Raw genomic sequence first — 23016 nt, 5'->3', positions numbered from 1 at the left:
TTTCTTTTTTTCTTTTGATGTGAACTCTCAAGATTTAGCAACTTCTGAATATGCAGTTCAGTATTATTAACTGTAGTTACCATGCTGTGCGGCCCTAAAAAAAGGCAAAAAACCACACACAAAAGTAAAAAGGAGTTCCCTTCGTGGCTCAGCAGTAATGAACCCAGCTAGTATATGTGAGGATGATGCAGGTTCAATCCCTTACCTCACTCAGTGGGTTAAGGATCCTGCGTTGCCATGAGCTGTGGTGTAGGTCACAGACTTGGCTCGGATCCTGCGTTGCTGTGCTGTGGCTTAGGCTGGCAGCTACAGCTCTATTTTGACCTCTAGCTTGGGAACTTATATATGCTGTGGGTTTGGCCCTAAAAAGACCAAAATAAAATAAAATAAAAACCCAAAACATAAAAACCACATGCAGAGAGGCAAATGTGGTAGTGATGAGGGCTAAGGGGGCCACATCAGGCAAGAGTGATTTGTGAATGCCTCTGAGGAGATGACATTTGCTTTGAGACTTGTCTGATGAGAGATCAGTTATGCAAAGATACGTGGGGAAGAAACTTTACATGTAAAGGAACCTATAAGTGCAAGGCCCACGACCAGGAATAAGCTCGCCATATCAGATACAGAAATGATAGCCTTGACCAAGTGGGTCATGGAGAGAGACAGGTATTAGATCATACGGGCCATGATGAGGAGCTTAAATTGTATTCTCAGTCTTGAGAAACAGTTTGGAAGGATTTGTTAGAATGATCATATAATCTTTGTGTTTTAAATATTTTTTTAAAAATTACTTTGGCATATGGAGAATGTCTTGATGAATTAAGAAAATGCAAAGGCTGAGTGGAGATCAGTTAGGCTCTTTGGGTAAGTGAGGCAAGTGGTGGTGTTAGTTTAACTTGTGATTGTAGGAGCAGTGATGGAGAGACGTGAGTGGGTTTGGAAATGGGTGGTTTGGAGTCGGGAATGGAAAGGTAGATTAGATGTGAGAGTGAAAGAAAAAAAACCATGGATGACTTAGGTTTTGGTTGGAATAACTAAATGTCCTGGGATACATGTCGAAGTTGTGAAGACTGAGGAAGCAGACTTTTGGAGAGTGAAGGCAACAGAAGTGGTTCTGTTTTGGTCATGTTTCATTTGCGGTAGTGCCTTATAGCTATGTGGAATGTCAAGCTAATTAAGTAAACTTAAAGTGCAAATTTGAAAGTGAGAAATTCATTAATTAAAAAATTCATTAATTCCTAGACTGTTTGTCTAGGAATTTGACAGATAAAGTTGACTTATAGCTGTGTTTTTTCCATTTTTCATTTTAAATCTTAAGAAAGAAAGTCTGACTAATAATAATCATGAATTGTACCAAGAAAGATGTGGCCTGTAAATCTGGATATGACTTAAATAGCTAGTAAAAGTTGCATTTGTCAAAGAATATGAAAAATTAAACTCTATATTGTAGTAGTTATATAGCTATTAATTGACCCTGTTTCTTCTAAAATAGCTATTTTCTAAATAAAATTAAGCTTAAGTTTCCTAGAAATCTGTCTTTATATTAACTAGATGTTTATCCTTGTAAATTAGTTAATTGAGTAAGGGATTCAATTCTTTTAATATATAAACAAATGATTCTTTTGTCAAAGTAAGACAGGATTCATTTGGAGACAGTTAATATTAAACAAAAGGGAACTTTCAAGGGACCACCTTGATCCTTCGAAGGATCAGAAATGGCCATGTGTCCCTTCAGCGAAGTTCCTCATCTGGACCCCATCAGTGGATTTTGGTTAGGGGGTGTGTCCTTGGACCCTTGAAATTGTTATAAAGTGTCAGTATTTTTCTGGGGAGAGAATCAGTGGCTTTCATCAGATGTTAAAAACCATGTCCCTAGGTAATAGTTACATAGAACAAATTCAAATCTTCTGAAGTAATAACAATAGGGGAGGGAAAGTGATTTGGGTACTAAGACTTAAGAAAATTGATCTATGCAGCAATCCCTTTTCATGGTAGCATCTCATTTGTGAATTTAAAAAAATGATACCCTCTTGCACATGCACATTTTTAGTAATATAGATAAATTTAGATGAATTGAGTTTGGGGTGGGGTGGGGGGGGCAGTTAATCTGAGTGCTGCCTAAGCATTTATAATTTTTTCTTTCTAAAGTTATCAAAGGACATAATTTTTAGCTTGTGAAAAATGTAAAATTACTGAACTTTTTAATTAATATATTGAAAGACTATTTCCTGGTTTCTTGAAGAGAGAAACTTTTTTCAGAAAATAGTTTTCATTACCTCTTAAGTACCTGACCTAGATGGTCTCCAAGGATGAATTTTCCTTAGTTATAACAACGTAATGTGATTCATCCTCTTTTAGGCAAAAAGTGATCTTCAGTCTTCCAACTTCCATGATATTTATCTCACCAAAATCCCTGAGGAATTTCTTTTATCACCAGTTAGTCTGTAAATACTCCATGATTCCTGTTGGTTTTGCTGATGTTACCACTTACTGTTTTGGCTGATGCATGGAGTGATTACGTATAGATTCAACTTGGAACCCTGGTTTTAGTATAATTCTTTAAAGTAATTGTTTGTTTACTTTTGCCAGCTGAATAAAAGGAACTATACAAAAGTAGTTAGACGACTAGAGGAGAAGTTGAAAGATTTCTTAAAGCTCCCTCCATCTTTTTATCTAGGCAATCCTTAGGTGTCACATGGCCCTCTAGTGGAAGGGATGCTCAGCTGGACCGAGGCAACTGCAGGATATTCTCTGGGAGTTGTTACCCAAGGGATTGCTTTTATTCAGGTAACCTTTTTAGTTTGGATTAATCAGCTGGTTCTGACAACCCAGGTGATAGAATTTTGGAATAGGTAAGGAGATACTTTAAACCAAATATCCCTACTTGTGGAAGACTCACCTAGATTAACCCATTTCTTCTTAAGTACTCTTGATCTTTTTATTAAAGGATTGGTTAGGCTTTTTGTTTTTATTGTTGTGTTGTTGTTGCTCTTGGTGATAGTGGTGTGTTTATTTTGTTGTTTGGTTCTTTTCATTTTTTATGTGTTTCTTTTTCTTATTAAATAAACTGTACTCCGTACTTGATCAGCAATTATCTCTCCTAAGGAAGGCAACCAAGGCTCCTCATTTCTTTATTTTCATTCAGTTTTTTAAAATAAAATTCAGTATTTTTTTCTTTTGTTGAGGTAATTTTGAATATTCATATTTCTTGAAATTTTGGTGAACAAAATTATTAATTTTGCTTTTCTATTTAAAGGAGTAGATAAATAGTGGAAAATATTAAATAGAAGAGAAATGTAGATATCTGACTAACATGCAGAAGGGGAAATAAGGTCTTAAATTTATAAAGGCAGAAAGAAGCATAGATCTAGAATTGGAGATACTTCTCGTTTCTTACTTCCTTTAAAACATTTTAGTTTGTTCGCTTATACTTGCATTCTTTTTCTTGAGATTAAAGGGAGCTACAAGTTTATAACATGAGTTTAACTATTTGTTGTTGCTGCTCTTGTTCTTTTGGAAATTTCGGGTTAGGTGAGTGAATTTAACATGTTCCAGAGTACCAGCATGACAGTGGTAGAAGTGCATTTTCTTTTTGAGAAGAAGTTGACTTTTCTTCTTTCCTGTTCTCTTCTTCAGACTTCCGTCATCACTGAAATTAAACTGAGAGATTTCTGGCAGTTTGGTATTATAGCAAGATGGCTTGTAGTAATACCTGTTACTAAGGAAACCCTTAAAAGAAATGAAATAAACTGATAAATTTAATGATAGCCTCTGATCCAGCAGGTGCTAAAATGCCTACTTTTTGATTTATTAATTATAAGTTAAGATGCAAGCAAAAATAGAATCTATAAAATAAGATGAGTAAACACATTTTCTTATTGTACCTTGAATGGGAGAACATAAGTGACATGATTTAGAGTCTTGTAGTAATTGCCTTTGCCAGGTGTTAAAACAGTGTTAACGAACTAATACTGAAGTCAGTTTGTTTATTTATTATTTATTTAGCTTTTTAGGGCCGCTCCCATGGTATATGGAGGTTCCCAGGCGAGGGGTATAATTGGAGCTCCAGCTGCTGGCCTGCTCCACAGCTGCAGCAACAGCAGATCCAAGCCACGTCTGTGATCTACAGCACAGCTCATGGTAGCGCCAGATCTTTAATCCACTGAGCAAGGCCGGGGATTGAACCTGCAACCTCATGGTTCCTAGTCAGACACGTTTCCGCTGCGCCACAACAGGAACTCCTCTAGTCAGTTTATTTTTATGGAGTGCTTTAGAAGTTAGTAACTAAAATGTGTTCTACCTTTTCTTTCTTTTCTGTTTTTAATGTGAATTTCTTCTGCTTATATTATTAGGGCGAATCAGCACTTGATTTGGCAAAGCAGAGAAAAAATGTGTGGATGATCAACCATTTGCAGGAGGCAAGGCAAGCAAAAGGATACGACAATCCATCTTTCCTTAGAAAGCTGAAAGCTGATAAGGTAAATTCGTGACCAAAGATTTTCAGTATACAGTGTTATTAGGTAAGATTCAGAGGCATGCTTTCTTAGCATGGGTATTTAAAGCCTTTAACCTTGGCATTGGCCAATATAACTTTTTATTTGTTTGTTTGTTTCTTTTTTTTTTCCTTTTTAGGGCCGCACCTGTGGCATATGGAAGTTCTCAGCCAGAGGCTGAATCGGAGCTGCAGCTGGGGCCTGTGCCACAGCCACATCGTCGTAAAGACAATGTTGGGTCCTTAACCTGCTGAGCCACAATGGGAACTCCCCAGTGCAATTTTTAAAGTATTATTTCACTCAGGGTAAATTGAAGATAGATGGCAAATTTTAAGAAAGAGGGTTATATGTGAAATTGTTTAAATCTCCATAGGCTACCAGCAAACTTTAATTCATAGATTCATCTGGCCTTTGTTAAGTTATAGAGAGGTAATAGAAGTTTTTGCAACTTAAGTGTATTTGTTAGTATAGTAATAAATTGTGAACATCTCAGTCCTGATATATATCTTTTTAAACTCCTCACAACTCTAGCTGTAATTAATTTAAGCTTTCCATTCTTTTGCAGCATGTAATTTGTTAGGGAGAAAATTATTATCACTTCTCTATAGAAGCTCGTTTTAGATCTTTCATAATACCTTCAATGTTAAACTGTATGACTGTTGGCTCAGTTGCCTACTTGTATGACTTCAGAACTAACAACATTTTCCCAAAAGAGGGGTCTGTAATCCTTAAAAATTTATTTCCCTAAAAAAAAAAAAAAAAATTAGCTGACAGGTTTTTTGTGTATGTAAATAATTAACAAGATATTTGCTAACTTGTCAATAGTCACAATTTGAATTACATTAAGCCTTGGGCATCTTATTTGTCTTACTCAGGGCTGTTCTAGTGGTAATACTGTTTGTATAAAGTTAACTGTTACCAGAACAAAAGAAGTTTTGGATAAAGGGAAGTCGACTTGAAAATATGCCTCATTTATTTGTAGGAATTCAGACTTCCTCAATGAGCTGAAAAGTCCATTGGTTCATTACTTAGCTGTGAGAAGAAATAGATTTATAGTTTATTAACTTGCCTATTTTAAGCTTCTTATTTGAGAGTAAGGAGCAATTTTTGCATGTCATATCAACATCTCATTTTATTATTAGATGTGATATTAAAAGTAGTTAACTATTTGTTTACTTTGATATTGCTCTGGCCTCTAGAATTTAGAAAAGTTTTCTTCAACAGAGTAAAAAGTGGCTAGGAATTCTCGTTGTGGCTCAGCAGGTTAAGAAACTGACAGTGTTCGTGAGGATGCAGGTTCAATCCCTGGCCTTGTTCAGTGGGTTAAGGAACCCGCATTGCTGCAAGCCTCAGCATAGGTTGCAGATATGGCTCGGATCCAGTGTGGCTGTGACTGTGGCTGTGGTGTAGACCAGCAGCTGCAGCTCTGTTTTGACCACTAGCTCAGGGAACCTCCATATGCCATAGGTGTGGCCTTATTAAAACAAAAAATAAATAATGGCTAATGTCTTGTAACTAGGCTACTAATCAAAATATTTTGTATTACTCTGGCAGGTCCCATAATCTTTATGCTTTTGTTTTGCTTAGTATAAATATGCTAAAGAATATTTTTTATATATGTTACCAGATGAAAAAGGACTTTGTATATTGTGGATGTTTATTAATATATACAGTTATTTATTACTGCAGTAATGAACTATATACTAGGTTTAAGTGTTTGCATATGGTTTCTTGGTGATCAAACACACAGCCTCATGGTTCCTAGTCAGATTCGTTAACCACTGAGCCACGACAGGAACTCCTATACTATGTATTTTTAAAAGGTCACTAGAGAAAAATATATGATGGTTGGGGCCGTTGTGAAATTAAGTATTTATATTTATGTAGGCTGTTTTCTTTCCATCTCACATTAGGAAAATTTAAATTATGATCTTGATTTGCCAGTCTATGAAGTATGTTCTGAATTTAAAACTAAGCAAGATAACAGTGATGCCTAAGACTCAATAGCATTTTACTAAAAATAACTCATACCGAAAGGAAAAAGTTATTTTTGGATAATGCTAGTAGACAGCTGCAAAGTGAATCTTGATTTTAAAAAACCCTGATTTTTAAGGTTAGAAGATTTTAGAGATTTGTAGTTAAATAAGTGTTACTTGCTTATTAATGAGTTAGAAGGAAATCTCTAAATTGATATTTCTCAACATTTAAAAACCCATGGTTCCTTTTGTTAACAGTGAAAATCTCACATTTATTATCCTTTATTGTTGTTTATTGATTATATGAAAATAATCTGGAAAGATGGAGTAGATATTCCCTATTCCTTCCTGCTAAGTACAACTAAAAAAATCTGGGCATTAACAAAACAAATAGAAGAAGACTTTGAAGATGGTGAGAAGAAGGCAGAGCAGGTAGGGATCTCAGGACCTCAGAAATGAGATGGTGGTGCATTCCCTGTATTTTCTTTTTTGCCCCGCATTTCCCAGAACAGGAGCTGACAAAGCTAACAACCCAGAATCATGAATGGGTACAGACAAAAAAGCCCCCCCACACACACCCCAAAGCCTCCTTTTTTTAGCCAAAGGACCACAAAAGAGGCAGCTTATTTAGCAAGATAGAAACTTTTAGAAAGTAACTTTCTAGTAACAGCCAAATAAACAGAAAAGTCTGTGGCTCCATCCTGACTCGTACCCACAAAGGCTCAGACTTCTATCCTTACCAGGCTGTAATGTTGTGCCTCAGAGACAGTGGGGTAGAGAGTTCGTTGGAACTTTCGTCCTCACTGTCCTGCTGTGTCCGTGGAGAATACATAGAAAACAGTAATGAGGTGTCCAGGGAGGTACTAGTCGAGGTATAGTAGAGAGCTGCAAGTCCCACCTTTGCCGGCCAGGAGTGAAGAAACCCCTTCTCAGGTGTCAGTGAAGGCCACCTTGGGATCCTGGACTTCCATCCCACCTGGCAGTGATGAGAAGGTGTCTCACTTTTCTCCCCCTGACTATATCAGAGGAACCCACTAAAAGAAAAGGTTTAAATAAGATCCAGTGTCTCATAATATCCAGAATGTCTATGATTCAAACAAAAATCACTCATCATACCAAGGATTGAGAAGATCTGACTGAATGAGAAGATACTCAGATGCCAACATGATGACAGATATGTTAGAATTATCTTACAAAAGATTTTAAAACAGTCATCCTAAAAAGTCTACAGTGAGTACTTATGACCGTAGTTGAAACAAGTGAAAAATAGAGGATCAGCAAAGAAAAAGAACTAGGAGTTCCCTGGCGGCTCAGCACGCTAAGGATCCAGCCTTGTCACTGCAGCGACTTTGGTTATTGCTGTGGTGCAGATTCAGTCCCTGGCCCAGGAACTTCCACATGCCACATGTGTGGCCAAAAAGAAGAAAAGGAAAGAAAGAAAGAAATAGAATATAAAGAAGAACCAAATGGAAGTTTTAAACCTGAAGATTGTAATAACCAAAATAAGACTTAGTGGAAGAGCTCAACAGCAGAAGAGAGGGAATGGAGAAAAGAATCAATGACCTTGAAGATAGACAATAAAAGTTACCTGTTTCTAACAGCAGAGGAAATAAACTGGAAAAAAAAAGCAGAACTTGAGGGACCTGTGGTTATAACAGAGTATCTAATATTGATATGACTAGAGTCCCAGAAAAAGAGGGGGAAAAAAAAAAGCGAGGCTGAAAAAGTATTCAAAGATATAATGGCCAAAAAAAAAAAAAAAAAAACCCCACAAAAAAACAAAACCCAAATTTGCAGAGACAGACTGTAGATTAAGTGGTACAAACCCTATACAGAATAAACTCAAAGAAATCCAAACTGAACACATCATAGGTAAACTTCTTTCATGGAAACCAAAGACCATGAAGTAAAAATCTTGAAATCCCCTACTAGTAGGGGTAAAGCTATTCAAATATCAGTGAGTGAATTTCTCATCAGAAACGATAGAGACGGAAGGAGCTGCCACATTTTCTAAGCGCTGGATGGAAATAACCGTCAACCCAGAATCTTATATCCAATGAAAATATCTTTTTGGAATGAAAGAGTAATCAACACATTTTCAGATCTGAAAACTAAAAGAATTTGTGGCCAGCAAACCTACCCTGAAGGAATGGCTAAGAGAAATTCTCTAGGCAGAAGAGAGTAATAAAAGAAAGACTCTTGGAACATAAGATCGTGGAAAGCAAGATTATGGGTAAATACAGTAGACTTTCCTTCTTATGTCTTCCAGATTATGCTTGACAGTTGAAGCCAAAATTATAATACTATTTGATTTGGATCTAAATTTATGTAGAGAACATATTTGAGACAGTTTACAATGGTAAGAGGGGAGGATAGAGGACTAAATGGAAGTAAAGTTACCACACTTCATTTGAATTGGTAACATAACACCAGCGCACTGTGATAAGTCTATTTAGTATGATAGAGTAACCACTAAAAAAGTTATACAAAGAGATATACTCAAAAACACTATAGATAACATAGAATTCTAAAAATTCTAAAAAGCTTTTCAGCAACCCACAAGAAGGCAGGAAAAAGAAAACAGAGAAACAAAAATAGAACAAACACAAAACGAAAAATAAAATAAATTTAAACCCTAACATATCAATAATTACCTTAACTGTAAGTGGTCTAAGTATACCAATTAAAAGATACTGGCAGTGTAGATTATTATAAAGTATGATTCAACTGTGTGCTATCTGTAGGAAACTGGCTTCACATACAAGAATATTGGCAAGTTGCTAATATGGGCAAGTAACAGAATGGAAATGACGTATGTTACCCTCATCCCCAAACCAGACAAAGACAGTACAAAAAGGAAGACTACAGGCATACTTCATTATATTGCATTTCGCAGATACTTTTTTTTTTTTAAGTGAAGTTTGTGGCTTACAAACATACATCAAACAAGTCTTGTTGGTAACATTTTTCCAGCAGCATTTGCTTACTTCTTATCTCTGTTACATTTTGGTAGTTCTTCAAATATTTCAGACCCTCCATCAGCAAAAACTTGATGAAGGCTCAGATGACAGCAAGTTTTATCAATAATGTATTTTTTAAATTAAAGTATGTGCATTTTTTAACACATATAGCTATTACACACCTCATAAACTATAATGTAGTGTAAACACAACTTTCTTTAATTGAAATGTTGATATACAGCCTTATGTCAGTTTTCAGATATACAGTGTAGTGATTTGATGTTTGCATACATTATGTAGTAATCACACATTAAGTCTAGTAATCATTTGCCCTATTCAAATTTTTTACAGTATTATTGACTGTATTACTTGCGCTGTATATTACATCCTATGGCTTATTTATTTTATAACTAGACATTTGTACTTCTTAATCCCTTTCACCTCTTTTACTACCCATCCCCCTCCCCCCTGACAGCTACCTGCTTGTTTTCTACATCTGTGAGCCTGTTTTTGTTTTGTTTGGTTTGTTGTTTTAGATTCCTCATGTAAGATCATATAGTATTTGTGTGTATCTGACTTATTTCACCTAGCATAATACCTCTAGATCCATTCATGTTGTAAAAAATGGAAAGATTTCCTTTTGTATGACTGAGTAATACTCCATTGTTTATATAGATCACATTTTTGTGCCCATTTATCTATTGATGGGCACTTAAGTTGCTTCCATATCTTGGCTATTGTAAATAACACTGCAGTGAACATTGAGTTGTATTTATTTTCTCAAATTAGTCTTTTAGCTTTCTTTCAGTAAACCCTGAAGTGAAATTGCTGGGTTATGTGGCAGTTCTAGTTTTAATTTTTTGAGACCCTCCGTACTATTTTCTATAGTGGCTGTACCAGTTCACAGTTCTTATACAGTGCATAAGGATTCCCTTTTCTCCACATCCTTGCCAACATTTGTTATTTCTTGTTTTTGGTGACAGCCAGTCTCACAGGTGTGACATGGTATTCCGTTGTGGTTTTGATGTGCATTTCTCTGATGATTAGTGATGTTGAGCATCTTTTCATGTGTCTTTTGGTCATCTGTATGCCTTCTTTGAAAAAAATGCCTATTCAGGTCCTCTGCTCATTTTATAATTGGGTTGTTTGTTTTTTTGATGTTGATTTGTATAAGTTGTTTATTTTGGATATCAACCCTTTATTAGAAGTATTATTTTCAGATATCTTCTCCCATTCAGTGGGGCTGCCTTTTAGGTTTGTTGTTGTTGTTGTTAGTTTTCTTTTACTGTGGAAAACTTTTTAGTTTCATGCAATCCCATTTGTTTATTTTGGGTTTTGTTTCCTTTGCCTGAGGAGGCAGATCCAAAAGAAATATTGTTGAGAAAGCATACTGCCTGTTTTCTTCTAGGAGTTTTATGTTTTCAGTTTTTACATTTAAGTCTTTATTCATTTTGAGTTTATTTCTGTATATTATGTGAGAAATTAGTCCAGTTTGATTTTTTTACATGTAGCTGTCCAGTTTTCCCAATACCATTTACTGAAGAGTTTTTTTTCCCTCTTGTTTTATGTTCTTGCCTCCTTTGTTGTAGATTAACTGATCAGATATATGCATGGGTTTATTTCTGTGCTCTCTACTCTATTGTATTGATGTGTGTGTCTGTTTTTGTGCCAGTGCCATACTGGGTTTTTTTTATGGATTTTTTTTATGATTTTTATTTTTTCCATTATAGTTGATTTATAGTGTTCTGTCAGTTTCTATTGCACAGCAAAGTGATCCAGTCACATACTGTTTTGATTACTGCACCTTTGCCGTATAGTTTGAAATCAGGGAGTATGATACTTCAGCTTTGTTCTTATTTCTCTAGATGGCTTTGGCTATTCAGGATCTTTTTGTGTTTCCATAAAATTGTAGAATTTTGTGTGAAAAATGTCACTGGTATTTTGTTAGGAACTGCATTGCATCTGTAGATTGCCTTGGGTAATATGGTCATTTTAACAATATTAATTCTTCCAGTCTATGAGAATGGAAGGTTTTTCCATTTATTGTCATCTTTGGTTTCTTTCATCAATGTCTTACCGAGTTTTCAGAGTACAAATCCTATATTTTGTACTCTGGTTATCTTTATTCCTATATAGTGTATTCTTTTTGATGCACTTGTAAATGGGGTTGCTTTCTTTTTTTTTTTTTTTTTTTTTTTTTTTTTTTTTTTTTTGTCTTGTGTCTTTTTTGTCTGTTGTTGTTGTTGTTGCTGTTGTTGCTATTTCTTGGGCCACTCCCGCGGCATATGGAGGTTCCCAGGCTAGGGGTTGAATCGGAGCTGTAGCCACCAGCCTACGCCAGAGCCACAGCAACTCGGGATCTAAGCCGCGTCTGCGACCTATACCACAGCTCACGGCAACGCCGGATCGTTAACCCACTGAGCAAGGGCAGGGATGGAACCCGCAACCTCATGGTTCCTAGTCGGATTCGTTAACCACTGCGCCACGACGGGAACTCCTGGGGTTGCTTTCTTAATTTCTCTTTCTGATGGTTTGTTACAAGCATATAGAAACAACAGAGTTTTATTTATTAATTTTGTATCCTACAAATTTACTTACTTCACTTACTAGTTCTGATAGTTTCTTGATAGTATTTTTAAGGTTTTCTGTATATAGTATCACATCATCTGCAAACAGTGATGGTTTTACTTCTTCCTTTCCAATTTGGATTTCTTTTATTTCTTTTTCTTTTCTCATTGTGGTGGCGAACACTTCTTTATTGTGTTGAATAAAAGTGGCAAGCGTAGGCATCCTTGTCATGTACCTGATCTTAGAGGGCATTGCCTTCAGCGTTTCACCATTAGGTGTGATGGTATCTGTGGGTTTGTCACATAGGGCCTTTGTTCTGTTGAGGGACGTTCCCATCATGGTGCAGCGGAAAGAATCCGACTAGGAACCATGAGGTTGTGGGTTTGATCCCTGACCTCACTCAGTGGGTGAAGGATCTGGCGTTGCTGTGAGCTGTGGTGCAGGTTGAAGACGTGGCTTGGATCTGGCGTTGCTGTTGCTGTGGCTGTGGTGCAGGACGGCAGCTATAGCTCTCATTAGACCCCTAGCCTAGGAACCTCCATATGCTGCGGGTGCAGCCCTAAAAATAATAATAATAATAATAATAAATGGATATCGTATTCTGTCAGAAGGTTTTTATGTATCTACAGAAATAATCATATGGTTTTTGTTCAGGGTTTTGTTTTTGTTTTTGTTTTTTGTCTCTTTAGGGTTAGGGTTAGGGATCTAACCCCAAGGAATCTACAGAATAGTCCCCTAGAGCTAATTAATGAGTTCATCGGGGTCATAGAATATAAGATGAAATGTAAAAATCTTTTATTTCTATATACTTGGCAATAAAAATGTGGATGCCAAAATTTAAAAAAAAGTACCATTTAAAATTGATTCTCTCGAACTGATTAATAAATTCAGCAAAGTAGCAGGATATAAGATTAACATTCAGAAGTCAGTTGCATTTCTGTATACCAGCAATGAAATATTAGAAAAGGAATACAAAAATATAATACCTTTTAAAATTGCACCTCACAAAATCAAATACCTCGGAATACACCTGACCAAGGAGGTAAAGGACCTATATGCCGAGAACTATAAAACTTTAATCAAAGAAATCAAAGAAGATGTAAAGAAATGGAAAGATATTCCATGTTCCTGGATTGGGAAAATCAATATTGTAAAAATGGCCATACTACCCAAAACAATCTACAGATTCAATGCAATCCCTATCAAATTACCCATGACATTTTTCACAGAACTAGAACAAACAATCCAAACATTTATATGGAACCACAAAAGACCCAGAATCGCCAAAGCAATCCTGAGAAACAAAAACCAAGCAGGAGGCATAACTCTCCCAGACTTCAAGAAATACTACAAAGCCACAGTCATCAAAACAGCGTGGTACTGGTATCAAAACAGTCAGACAGACCAATGGAACAGAATAGAGAATCCGGAAATAAACCCTGACACCTATGGTCAATTAATCTTTGACAAAGGAGGCAAGAACCTCAAATGGGAAAAGGAAAGTCTATTCAGCAAGCATTGCTGGGAAACCTGGACAGCTGCATGCAAAGCAATGAAACTAGAACACACCCTCACACCATGCACAAAAATAAACTCCAAATGGCTGAAAGACTTAAATATACGACAGGACACCATCAAACTCCTAGAAGAAAACATAGGCAAAACACTCTCTGACATCAACATCATGAATATTTTCTCAGGTCAGTCTCCCAAAGCAATAGAAACTAGAGCAAAAATAAACCCATGGGACCTCATCAAACTGAAAAGCTTTTGCACAGCAAAGGAAACCCAAAAGAAAACAAAAAGACAACTTACAGAATGGGAGAAAATAGTTTCAAATGTTGCAACCGACAAGGGCTTAATCTCTAGAATATATAAACAACTTATACAACCCAACAGCAAAAAAACCAATCAATCAATGGAAAAATGGGCAAAAGACCTGAATAGACTGTTCTCCAAAGAAGATATACAGATGGCCAACAAACACAGGAAAAAATGCTCACATCGCTGATTATAAGAGAAATGCAAATCAAAACTACCATGAGATACCACCTCACACCAGTCAGAATGGCCATCATTAATAAATCCACAAATAACAAGTGCTGGAGGGGCTGTGGAGAAAAGGGAACCCTCCTGCACTGTTGGTGGGAATGTAAACTGGTACAGCCACTATGGAGAACAGTTTGGAGATACCTTAGAAATCTATACATAGAACTTCCATATGACCCCGCAATCCCACTCTTGGGCATCTATCCGGAAAAACTCTACTTAAAAGAGACACGTGCACCCGCATGTTCATTGCAGCACTATTCACAATAGCCAAGACATGGAAGCAACCCAAATGTCCATCGACAGATGATCGGATTCGGAAGAAGTGATATATATACACAATGGAATACTACTCAGCCATAAAAAAGAATGACATAATGCCATTTGCAGCAACATGGATGGAACTAGAGAATCTCATCCTGAGTGAAATGAGCCAGAAAGACAAAGACAAATACCATATGATATCACTTCTAGTGGAATCTAATATCCAGCAGAAATGAACATCTCCTCAGAAAAGAAAATCATGGACTTGGAGAAAGACTTGTGGCTGCCTGATGGGAGGGGGAGGGATTGGGAGCTTGGTCTTATCAGACACAACTTAGAATAGATTTACAAGAGATCCTGCTGAATAGCATTGAGAAATTTGTCTAGATACTCATGTTGCAACAGAAGAAAGGGTGGGGGAAAAATGTAATTGTAATGTATACATGTAAGGATAACCTGACCCCCTTGCTGTACAGTGGGAAAATAAAAAAAATAAATAAATAAGAAAATAAAATAAAATTGGTTCTCCCCCCAAAAAAAGATTTAAATAATTAGGTGTATTCTGCTGTATAGCACTGGGAAGTATATCTAGTCACTTATGATGGAGCATGACAATGTGAGCAAAAGAATATATATATGTATGTGTGACTGGGTCACCTTGCTGTACAGTAGAAAATTGACAGAACACTGTAAAGCAGCTATGATGGAAAAAAAATCATTAAGAAAATACTTAGGTGTAAATCAGCTAAACATGCGAAGTACATGTATGCTGAAAAAGTTTAAATACCAGGGAAAGAAATCAAGGGTGATGTAAATAAGTGGAAAGACATGCTGTGATCATGAGTTGGAAGACTCAACATAGTAAATATCAGTTGTCTCCAAATTAACATGGAGATGTAATATAATTAATTCCAAGGTTTTTTAATTTGTATAACCAAGATTATTCTAAAGTTTATATGGAAAGGCAGTAGACTTAGAATAGCTAAAACAGTTTTGGAAAAGAATTACTCTATGCAGTTTGAAGACCTGCTGTATAGCTGCAGTAATCAAAACTATGTGGTGCTGCTGGAGGAATAAGGTGATCAGTGGGGTAGAATAAATAGCCTGGAATTAGAACCAGGGAGATATGCCCACTGATGTTTGACAGAAGTGTAAAAGCAATTCACTGGAGGAAAGATAGCTTTTTCAACAGTTGACACTGGAGCATTTGGGCATATGTGGCCAAAAAAAAAAATAAACCTTTAGTCAAACCTCACACTGTATTAAAAAATTAAAATGATTCCAGACTTAAATATAAAATGTAAAGCTCTAAAAATCTAGGGCTAGGCAAAGAGATTTGACACAAAAAGTATGCTCCATAAAGGTAAAAATTGATCATTTGGATTTCATCAAATTTTAAAAGTTTTGTTCTACAAAAGATTCTGTTTAATAGATGAAAAGGTACACTGTAGATTAGGAGGAAGTATTTACAAGCCACATATCTAACAGAGGACTAGTTTGCAGAATATATAAAGACCTTTCAAAACTCAACAGTGAAAAATCAAATCCAATTAGAAAATAGGCTAAAGACAAGAGAGATTTTCACCAAAAAAGGTTTTAAAGGAGTTCCCGTTGTGGCGCAGTGGTTAAGGAATCCGACTAGGAACCATGAGGTTGCGGGTTCCGTCCCTGCCCTTGCTCAGTGGGTTAAGGATCCAGCGTTGCCGTGAGCTGTGGTGTAGGTCGCAGACTCGGCTCAGATCCCGCGTTGCTGTGGCTGTGGTGTAGGCCGGTGGCTACAGCTCCAATTGGACCCCTAGCCTGGGAACCTCCATATGCCGCAGGAGCGGCCCAAGAAATGGCAAAAAGACAAAAAAAAAAAAAGGTTTTAAAAATGGTAGTAAGCACCTGAGAAGATGATCAACATTATTTTAATCACCAGGGAAATCATATTAAACCTCAGTGTCTAATACACCTGGAGTTCTTGTTGTGGCGCAGCATAATAAATCTGACTAGTGTCCATGAGGATGCAGGTTTAATCCCTGTCCTTGATTAGCGGGTAGGGGATCCAGCATTGCCGTGAACTGTGGTGTAGGTCGCACACACGGCTTGGATCCTGTAATGCTGTTGCTGTGGCTATAGCTCTGAATCAGCCCCTAGTCTGGGCATTTCCATATGCGTGGGCATGACCCTAAAAAGAAAAAAACTTTAATAATCATACACCTATCAGCATAACTAAAAATAAAAAGTTACAGTAACACCAAATGCTGATGAGGATGCAGAAAAACTCATACATTGCTGGAGGACACGTAGAGCAGTGCAGCATCTGGAGAACAGTTTGGCAGTTTCTTTTTTAAAAGTTAACATGCAGGAGTTCCCATTGTGGAGCAGTTGGAAATGAATCCAACTAGTATCCATGAGGATGCAGGTTCAATCGCTGGCCTTCCTTAGTGGGTTGGGGATCAGGTGTTGCTCTGAGCTTCAGTGTAGATCACAGATGTGGCTTGGATCCTACATTGCTGTGGTCGTGGCAGAAGCTGGCAGCTGTAGCTCCTGATTTGACCCCTGGCCTGGGAACTTCCATATACCACAGGTGCAGCCATAAGAAGCGGAAAAAAAAAAAAAAAAAGGAGTTCCCATTGTGGCACAGTAGAAAAGAATCCAACTAGTATCCGTGAGTATTGGGTTTGATGCCCGGCCTCACTCAGTGGGTCAGGGATCTGGTGTTGCTGTAAGCTGTGGTGTAGGTCACAGATGTGGCTTAGTTCCTGCATGCTGTGGCTGTGGCATAGGCTGGCAGCTGTAGCTTCTGATTTGACCCCTAGCCTGGGAACTTACATATGCGGCAGGTGTGGCCATAAAAAGCAGAAAAAATTAAATTAACATGCAGTTACCATACGATCCAGAAACTGTACTCTTAAGCTTTATCCCAGAGAAATGAAAACTAGTGTTGACACAGAAATGTGTATGTGAATGTTTAGGTCAGCTTTATCCACTGGAGCCCAAAATGGAAGCAACCCGGAGGCCTTCAGTGGGTGGATGGTTAACAACCTGATGCGTGCATACGGTCTGATGTCTTCAGCAACAAAAAGTAGTGAACTAATGGTATATGCAATAAACCAGTGTTTATCCAGAGAGTTATGTCAAGTGAAAAAGCCAATCCTATAAGGTTATGTACTGTATAATTCCATTTGTATAAAATTCTTAAAATGACAAAATTATGGAAATGTGGAACAGGTTAGTGGTTAGCAGAGGCTAATATGAGGATTAGAGGTAGGTTATGAGGGAAGTTGCCATAAAAAGACAACATGAGGAATTCTTTTAGTAGCGAAAGTATCCTGTAGCTTACTGTGTCAACATCACTATCCTGGTTGTGATATATACTTGACTGCTGTGCAAGACCCTGGCCATTTGGGAACCCTGAGTAGCGATTACTTAACACTATAGGCGAATCTACAATTACTTTAAAATAAAAAGGTTAATTAAGAAGTAGATTACTGAGGAGTTCCCTCATGGCACAGTGGGTTAAGGATCAGGCACTGTCACTGCTGTGCTTTGGTCCCTGCTATGGTATGGGTTTCAAAACTAGACTGGGAACTTCTGTATGTCACAGCCGCAGCCAAAAAAAAAAAAAAAGATAAGAAAGATTACTGAATTGTAGAATCTAGGTGGTAGATATACAGATACTCACTATAAAATTCTTTCAGATTTACTATATATTTGAAAAGTTCATTATGAAATATAAGAAAAAATAAATTTTTTTCATATCTACAAAAGCAGCACTTCACCATTACGTCTTACAGTATTATAATATGTATGTTAAGTGACTGCTTGAAAAAAAAATCCAGAGGCAAGATCAAGACAGTGGAAACACGTGGTGCTTGCTTTCTCCCACAAATATATCAAAAACCATCTACATGTAGAGCAATTGCACAGAACGCTTCTGAATGCTGTCAGAAGACCTTACATCTTCAAAAAAGTCAAGAAACCCTCCACATAACTGGGTAGAAGAAAAGGGGAAAAAAAGAGAGAGAGGGAGAGAAAGGAATCAGGACAAGACTAGCACTCCTGAGAGGGAGCTGTGAAAGAGGAAAGGAAGCCACACCTTGGAAGCCACCTAACTGAGGTGGAGATAGCCAAGTTGCAGGAACCTCAGAAATACAGAGAAAAGCACATCAGCTGGGCTAAGGGCAAAGCAGAGAGACATGCAATACTGCCTCCTAGGACACCACAGCCTGAGACTCTCGAAAGGGGTCTGGGGACTGAGACTCAGATTCCGGAGGTCATTTCCAGGGAGAGGGCTAGGGATGGCTATGTGGAGATAGCCCGAGGGGCTAGGGAGCGGGGTATGCCAAGGGCTGGGGAGTGGAGGGCCACAAACAAGGGAACCAGGAGGGGGCTAGGGAGCGGGGTATGCCAAGGGCTGGGGAGTGGAGGGCCACAAACAAGGGAACCCAGGAGGAGGTTTCGGCTTGCAGGAGAAGCAAGGTGTCATTGTTGGGGAGGGCGAGAGGAGGAGGGGCGGACCGCTGCAAGAATATCTTTCTCTGCGCAGATGTGGACTCTTGGAAGGCTGGGCTATGGGCAGTGAGGCACCTCTTGTTTGGGCTATGGGTGATGGGCCCCTCTTGCATGGACTGCTGGTGGTGGCACCTCCTGTGCAGGGTAAGCACAATGGGGCGCCTCTTGTGTGGTCTGCAGGTGGTGGGGGTACACCACTGCAGTCATCTCAGACTTCAGAGGTTAGCGTGGCCCACTACCACTAAAGGTCCATGAACGGGCACCATCTGTGGCCCCAGTCATCTCAGAGGTTGGCATAGAGGAGGGCACTGCAACTGAGCACCAACCATTGTTGCTCTCACTTCCTTGAGAATGCACACGCCCTGCTAATGCCACTGCCAGACACTCCGGACCTGAGGGTCACGGCCACTTCCCAGGGCCCTGCAACTAGCAGCAGCTCTTGCACCACTGTCAAGGGCCCCGCAACCAGGCACTGGCCGCAAGCCCTGCCCATTGCCTCCATCTCCCTGGAAGCACACACAGCACCCTGTCAAGGGGATGACAGCCTGCACATGCTGAGGAAAGAGACAGCAAGCATCCACACCAAAAGAAGCCCTCACACCAAAAAGTAATAGTAATTCCTCACAAAATACCCAGGGGTGCTCTCTCATATAAATAACCCCTCAAACTATAGTAGCTGATTTCCCTAAACTCACAGAGTAAGAAAAATATAAGGAAAACAAAGAAGCTCAGGAACCATTCCCAGTTAAAAGAACAGGAGAATTCACCTAAAGCAGCAAACGGTGAAATAGGCCTCTCCAGTCTAATAGACACTGAGTTCAAAAAGGAGATGGTGAAAATACTGAAGGAGTTAAGAGCGAATATGTAGGAATTAAGAGCGGATGTGAACAGTAATGCAGATTACTTTAGAAAGAGAACTAGAAAATATAAGGAAGAGCCAAGAAAAATTAGAAAATTCATTTGCAGGAGTTCCCATTGTGGTGCAGCAGAGACAAATCTGACTAGTATCCATGCGGTCGCAGGTTCGATCCCTGGCTTTGCTCAGTGGGTCAGGTATCCGGCATTGCCATGAGCTGTGGTGTAGGTTGCACATGTGGCTCAGATCCTGAGTTGCTGTGGCTGTGGTGTAGGCTGGCAACTGTAGCTCTGATTTGACCCTTAGCCTGGGAACTTCTATATGCCGCAAGTGCCGCCCTAAAAAGAAAAAAGAAAATCAGTTTGCAGAGACTAAGCTGAGTTAAAGGCACTGAAGAACAGAATGAATACTGCAGAGAAACAAAGTAGTGAGTTAGAAGGTGGAATAAAGGAAAGCACCCAATCAGGACAGCAGACAGCAAACCAAATGAAAAACATGAAAGCAATATAAGAGATCTATGGGATAATAGAAAGTGTGCCAGTCTACACATAATGGGGATTCTAGAAGAAGAAAAAAATGGGTAGAAAATATATTTGAAGAAATTATGGCTGGAAACTTTCCAAATCTAAAGGAAACAGATATCAAGATGCAGGAAGCAGAGAGGGCCCCAAATAGGCCCACACGAGGACATAAGAAAAATGGTAAAATTTAAAGATAAGGAGAGGATTCTAAAGGCAGCAAGAGGAAAATGAAAGAGTTAATTATAAGGGAACCCCCCCCCTTAAGACTATCAGCTGATAGCTCTGCAGAAAGTACTGCAGGTCAGAAGAGAGTGGCGAGATATATTCAAAATTCTAAATGGGAAAAATTTGTGGTCTACCATACTCTACCCACCAAGAATATCATTTAAAGTAGAAGGAGAAAAGGAATGTTTCCAACAAACAAAAACTAAGTAGAGCAATACTAAACCCATTCTAAAAGAAATACTGAAAGGGCTTCTCTAAATAAAAAAGAAGTAAGGAGAAATAGGATGGAGGAAATCACAACTGGAAAGTAATCACTTAAATAAGCCAGCATACAGATCTAAAAGGGAGGAAAAAAAAACCAGTTGAAAAAGTGGAAATAAACACACAGAATGGCAGAAGGCTAAGATGTTAAAAAAGGACATCAAAATCATAATATTTGGGGAAGAAAAGTAACAAAATCTAGACTTTTTTTTTTAGAATGTGTCTGAGCCTATGTGACAATCAGTCTAAAGTAAGCAGATATAGGAAAGGTTAACATACTTCAAAAACAGAGCAACCACGAATCAAAACCAAACAGTACATTCACAGAAACTAAAGAGGGCATAAGCATGAAATAAAAGGAAATTGTCCAACCAATAAAAGAAAGGAAGAAGGAGAAGCACAGCATCAACTGGAAAACAAGGTTTAAAATGGCAGTAAGCACATATTTATTGACAGTTAAATGTCAGTGGGTGAATGCTTCAATCAAAAGACATAGAGTGGGTGTCTGGATAAAAAAAACAAGAGCCTACAATATGTTGCCTGTAGAGGAGTCACTTTAGGGCCAAGGACATGGAGAAATTGAAAGTGAGGGTATGGAAAAAGATATTTCATGGAAAAGACAGGAAAACAGGATGCAATCCTCATATCACACAAAATAGACTTCAAAACAAAGCCTATAGAGAAAGACAAAGGAGGACACTATTAAATGATAAAAGGATTCATTCAAGAAGAGGATATTACAGTCCTCAATAAATATGCCCCTAATATAGGAGCAGCCAAATACATACCACAAGTACTAACAGTCATAAAAGGAGAAAGTGATGAGAGTACACTAATAGCAGGAGACCGTCACACCCCACTCACATCCATGGACAGACCCTCTAGGCAGAAGATCATAAGGCAACCGATGCTGAATGACACAATAGAAAAGTTAGACCTAATTGACATTTTCAGGACATTGTATCTAAAAAAATCCCAGTATACATTCTTTTCAAGTGCACTTGGAATATTCTCAAGGATTGACCACATACTAAGGCACAAAACTAACCTCAACAAATTTAAGGTAGAAATTGTGTTTTCTCTAGCCACAACGGAATGAAACAGCCTGTGTTGCTCTGTAGATACAGCTGGTTGGATGTTACAGGAAGCAGATAGGTTTCATATTTATGACTATTTCTAACAATTAGACCAGTACAAAAAATGAACTGGAATTACATCTGAAATATTAAGCACCGTTTTGATATGTGTTCAGATGCACATCATCTCCATTCTGTGGACTTAGGACCGTGTAGATTGTTTGATTTTATTCTCTCTCTTACTTTAAGGTTTTACTATACTGTTTATATGTATTCACGATATCTTCTCCAGGCTAAGCACACTCAGGTTTCCTTATCTGATACAGCTTGCAGACCTTTGGTCATTCTGGTGGCCCTTGTCCCTTAGTTATCACTGCTTTTGTTACAACAAGGTGACATTTCATAAACTGTTTTCTAGCCCGTCCATGTGTTAGCAGGTGGTCCTGGCATCGTTTATATTTATCTAGACCCACTCCTACAACTTCTGTTCTCATTTTCCACAGATGTAAATAAGTACTTCTAAATTGTTTACTTAAATTGCCTCTTTCCAGAGGACAGAGACGCCCCTTGAATAGTATCTGCACATAGTAGGCATGCTTGAATGAGTGAATTTCACTCCTGTCGTATGTTTTCGCAAAGGTAGTAATGCTTCATATTCGGGTTGCTTGAAACATGCCAAACTTTCTCTTTTTTCTCCCCTAAACAGGAATTTCGGCAGAAAGTAATGCTAGGAACTCCTTTCCTAGTTATTTGGCTGGTTGGGTTTATAGCAGACCTAAATATTGATTCTTGGCTCATTAAAGGGCTAATGTATGGTGGCGTTTGGGCTACAGTACAATTTCTTTCAAAGTAAGTGTGTTGTCTTTAACTTTATTTTTAACTGGACATATTTATTTTTACAATGAAAGACTGAGTTCAAATTTTATAAACTTATGTTTTACAGATCCTTTTTTGATCATTCAATGCATAGTGCATTGCCCCTTGGAATATATTTGGCAACCAAATTCTGGATGTATGTGACATGGTTCTTCTGGTTTTGGAATGATATCCTTTGGTTATTAAGGTTTTATCTAAAGCAATTTTTGTTTGTTATTTAAACAAGTGTTTAACAATGATTTAATGGTAGAACTGAACTACTCATGATAAGCTACGGGAAAACAATATTCCTAGAAAAATAGTAAGGGCATATTCCTAGAAAATAGTAAATTTTCATATTTAATAAATTACTTTTTAAAGCTTCTTTTATTAACATCAATAATAATAGTTA

General features: G+C 38.0%; 1 protein-coding gene across 2 annotated transcripts in view; it reads left to right on the top strand.

The window, feature by feature from the left end:
• Positions 1–23016, top strand: part of ZDHHC17 (zinc finger DHHC-type containing 17) — a 93387-nt gene that overhangs the window by 47920 nt on the left and 22451 nt on the right. For both annotated transcript variants that reach the window (XM_021092815.1, XM_021092816.1), the window contains exons 8-10: positions 4353–4478; positions 22456–22598; positions 22693–22793. In XM_021092815.1, coding sequence (XP_020948474.1) covers positions 4353–4478; positions 22456–22598; positions 22693–22793 — 370 coding nt within the window. The remainder of the gene's footprint in view (positions 1–4352; positions 4479–22455; positions 22599–22692; positions 22794–23016) is intronic.

Source organism: Sus scrofa, chromosome 5, assembly GCF_000003025.6.
Source record: "Sus scrofa isolate TJ Tabasco breed Duroc chromosome 5, Sscrofa11.1, whole genome shotgun sequence".
Taxonomy (NCBI): Eukaryota; Metazoa; Chordata; class Mammalia; order Artiodactyla; family Suidae; genus Sus; species Sus scrofa.
The sequence above is the reverse complement of the archived record's forward strand: the minus strand, read 5'-3'. Positions and strand labels throughout refer to the sequence as shown.